At 39.4% G+C, this 3533-nt stretch overlaps 1 protein-coding gene across 1 annotated transcript; it reads right to left on the bottom strand.

Annotated features, from left to right (window-relative positions):
* Positions 1–1921: 1921 nt before the first annotated feature.
* On the bottom strand, positions 1922–2838 carry LOC116475110 (transcription elongation factor A protein 1-like). Its single transcript, XM_058445355.1, has one exon. It carries the CDS (start codon positions 2612–2614, stop codon positions 2132–2134), a length of 483 nt encoding a protein of 160 aa, XP_058301338.1. The 5' UTR covers positions 2615–2838; the 3' UTR covers positions 1922–2131.
* Positions 2839–3533: the final 695 nt, after the last annotated feature.

The raw sequence follows: 3533 nt of genomic DNA, 5'->3' as shown, positions 1-3533 counted from the left end.
TTTCACAGCTTTTCTTCATTCTTAAATTCATTCTTCCAAAAATATACTTTATTTTTGAAAACAATAAAACAAAAGCTTCAACTATGAACTAACAAAATAGAGGTGAGTTGGTACTGGTGGGCCAATTCTTAACGTGGACATTTTAAAATGCTGTTTTCCATATTACACCAAAATGATTTGCAATAAGAAATTGGAAGAGGGCACAAAGGAGAGTGCAAAGCATGCACTGAGGTCTTTCTACAGGTACGTGATAGAACGCTGATTCAGCATGATAAAATGTACTTTGCAACAGTGGCCTTCGAGGTGTGCTAGAGCAAGCGTACCCCAAGGAACCTGTGAAAATCATTTTTTAATTATTCTAAACAGAAAAAGTGGTACCCACTTAAACACAAAGTAAAACTTCATGGTAAGATCTGCTGTAAAGCTACTTGCTATAGCCCACAGATTCAGTTTGTTCAACAACCTCCCTCATTGACAGAAAAAGTCAGCAAATAAGACTTAGGACAAAAATATTTTCTATCAACTTCCACATGAAAAGACCATAGCTTTAATGATTTTACAATCCTTAAGCTTAATCATTGGTCAGTACAGATTTCCATATCAAGATCAAGTCATGAACTGTTCACAATAGCTATACTATACTAAGATGCTAAACGTTTTCTTTCCAGTATGTCTTCCTATGAGGGAAATAAAATAGCAGGAAGTTTTCCTCTTTGCCTGTGAGGGAATTTATGAAAAGCTTCTAATCTACAAGTGTTATTCTGCGAAACTAAAATACATTATGAAGTCAAACAGGTAAATTAACAACAAAACCAAACTGATCTCAACAAAGTCTTCTTTCCAAAGTAAAATCTATTAAGAACAAGTAATATACAAGCACAAGAAATTACAAGAAATGAGGATCATAGGTAGTTACAGATGCAAAGTGGTATCTAGCATCCCAAGCTTTTGGACATAATAACGAAAATCAAATTAATAAGTTAGTTCAAATATTATGTACAATTTTGATAAGCTGGTCACGTGTTATTTGAATATACACCGTATGTGGTAAACCTAAAAGTATATTACCTTTTCTCCTCCTTTAATATTTGTAGATACATGCCAATATGGGAAAAAAAGTATTTCCATTTATGTACTAATAACAGAGAATAACAGAATTTCTACTGTGTATATTTCACACTGTTAAAAAGAAGTTGGCCGGGCACAGTGGCTCATGCCTGTAATCCCAGCACTTTGGGAGGCTGAGGCGGGTGGATCACAAGGTCAGGAGTTACAGACCAGCCTGGCCAATGTAGTGAAACACTGTCTCTTCTTAAAATTCAAAAATTAGCAGGACATGGTGGTGCACACCTGTAGACCTAGCTACTCAGGAGGCTGAGGCAGAAGAATCCCTTGAACCCAGGAGGCAGAGGTTATGGTGAGCCGAGATTGTGTCACTGCGCTCCAGCCCGGGCAACAGAGTGAGACTCCATCTCAATAAATAAATAAATAAATAAATAAATAAATAAATAAATAAATAAATAAAAGGCCAGGCGTGGTGGTGCACTTTGGGAGGCCAAGGCAGGCGGATCACAAGATCAAGAGATCGAGACCATCCTGGCCAACATGGTAAAACCCTGTCTCTACTAAAAATACAAAAATTAGCTGGGTGTGGTGGTGTGCACCTGTAGTCCTAGCTTCTCGGGAGGCTGAGGCAGGAGAATAGCTTGAATCTGGGAGGTGGAGGTTGCAGTGAGCTGCGCCACTGCACTCCAGCCTGGTGACAGAGTGAGACTCTGTCTCAAAAAAAAAAAAAAAAAAAAAAAAGTTAAGGTATGTTTTCCTTTAAGAAAGAAAAAAAATAAATTGCAAGAAGTTTAATTTATAAAAGTTTAATATTGACTTATTTATAAAAATGAAAGAAAACGTTTTAAAACAGATCCCATACAATTATCCTGTAGTCTCCCTACTGATCAGGAACTACACAAGACACTTAAGGAAGGGATGCTGAGTCAAAAACAAAGCCTAACCCACAGGATATATGTTGCTCTAAAAATCTGATTTGCAGGAAAACTAGTTGCTTGTCCTAGGTTTAAGCTAATTACAAAATCCGTTTTCTTAGTGGTCCAGATATTTTGCCAATTTTTCCATCTCAACAGAACTTCTGTTGATTTCCACGTTCATTACAGTCAACAAATGTTGTCATTGGTTCACCAGCACTGCAGGCTTGTACCTGTGTGGAAGTGCAATTCTTCTTTTTACATTTGCCATATGTGAGCGAATCAGGCTGGGTTCCACCTGTCTTGACCATCTGATGCTCTCCGATGGCTTCTTTCGTCAAGTTTTTGTGCGTCTCTTTGAGCTCATCGCTAGCCATTTCTTCTGCCGTCATTCTAGCAAGTAAGTCAGGAGGAATATTCCCACAAGGTGCATTTTTCCTTAAATTTGGATTCTTCGCATCTGTAAGATTTGATATCTTACTTTGGACACTATTTTTGTACTTCATGCCTGTACTCCCTCTTTCTGGATCTACAGCTTCCTCAATTCGAGATCCTAATTCTTCCTCATCAGCTCCCATTTCAGTGCAGTCATCTCCTGTTTGAAGAGCTGCAGCAAGCATCTCCCTGTACTTCATCTGCACAGAATCAGAAGCGCTTTGTGCCAAGGAACAGATGAAACAAATATCTCAAGCATTTGTCTTATTCTTTCTGCTGCTTACATTGCTGCTGGAGCTACTTTCTTTTGCTATTCTGCAATGTCATTGCAGGTTCTATTCGCTTTTCATTGGGGTCTTTCTCAGTTGATGGCTCATCTGGTAACTTTTTCCAGGATTTGACGAAAGACTTTGCTAAAAATGTAACTTCTTCATCTGTACTCTGCTTGAGACTAACATTAGGTAACATTCCAGTTCCTGTGGACTGCAGTAATTCCAGAATATTCTGAAGCTCGCTTAACAAACCCAGTGCTCCAGCCGTGTTCTTCTCCTGCACCATCTCGTCCATCTTCTTGGCACTGCGGGCCATCCTCCGTGGCTCCGGCAGTTCTCCTCCGTGCCTAGCCCGCTGGCAAGGGGAAGTGGGCGAAGTTGAAGCAGAGGAGAGGGTGGGAAGCAGCCCCGGCGCCGCAAGACCCACCACCGCAGGCCGGGCCTAGGCCTCTTCCTAGACCAATCCCCCCACGGCTCTTTCTCCCCAGGCAGCGCCAACCCAGCTCCGCACCTTCCCAGCTTCATTCAAGTATAACTGACAAATAAAAATTATATATATTTAGCATATGCAACATGATTTTTTGTTTTGTTGTGTTTTATACAAATAAGAAAACTACAGTTCAGAGAAATATTGCATTTTGAATGCCTAACTTTTCTCTCAATGTTCAACATTGCTTTTCTTTATTTTTGATTGACAAATCATAAACATTTATGGGGTACAATGTGATGTGTGTGTGTGTGTGTGTATATATATATATACACACACACACACATATATATACACACACACACCAAATATGGGATGATTAAATCAAGCTAATTAACCTATTCATCACCTCACTTCTTT

Source organism: Hylobates moloch, unplaced genomic scaffold (assembly GCF_009828535.3).
Source record: "Hylobates moloch isolate HMO894 unplaced genomic scaffold, HMol_V3 SCAFFOLD_10, whole genome shotgun sequence".
NCBI lineage: Eukaryota > Metazoa > Chordata > Mammalia > Primates > Hylobatidae > Hylobates > Hylobates moloch.
This window is presented reverse-complemented; position numbering and strand designations above follow the sequence as displayed.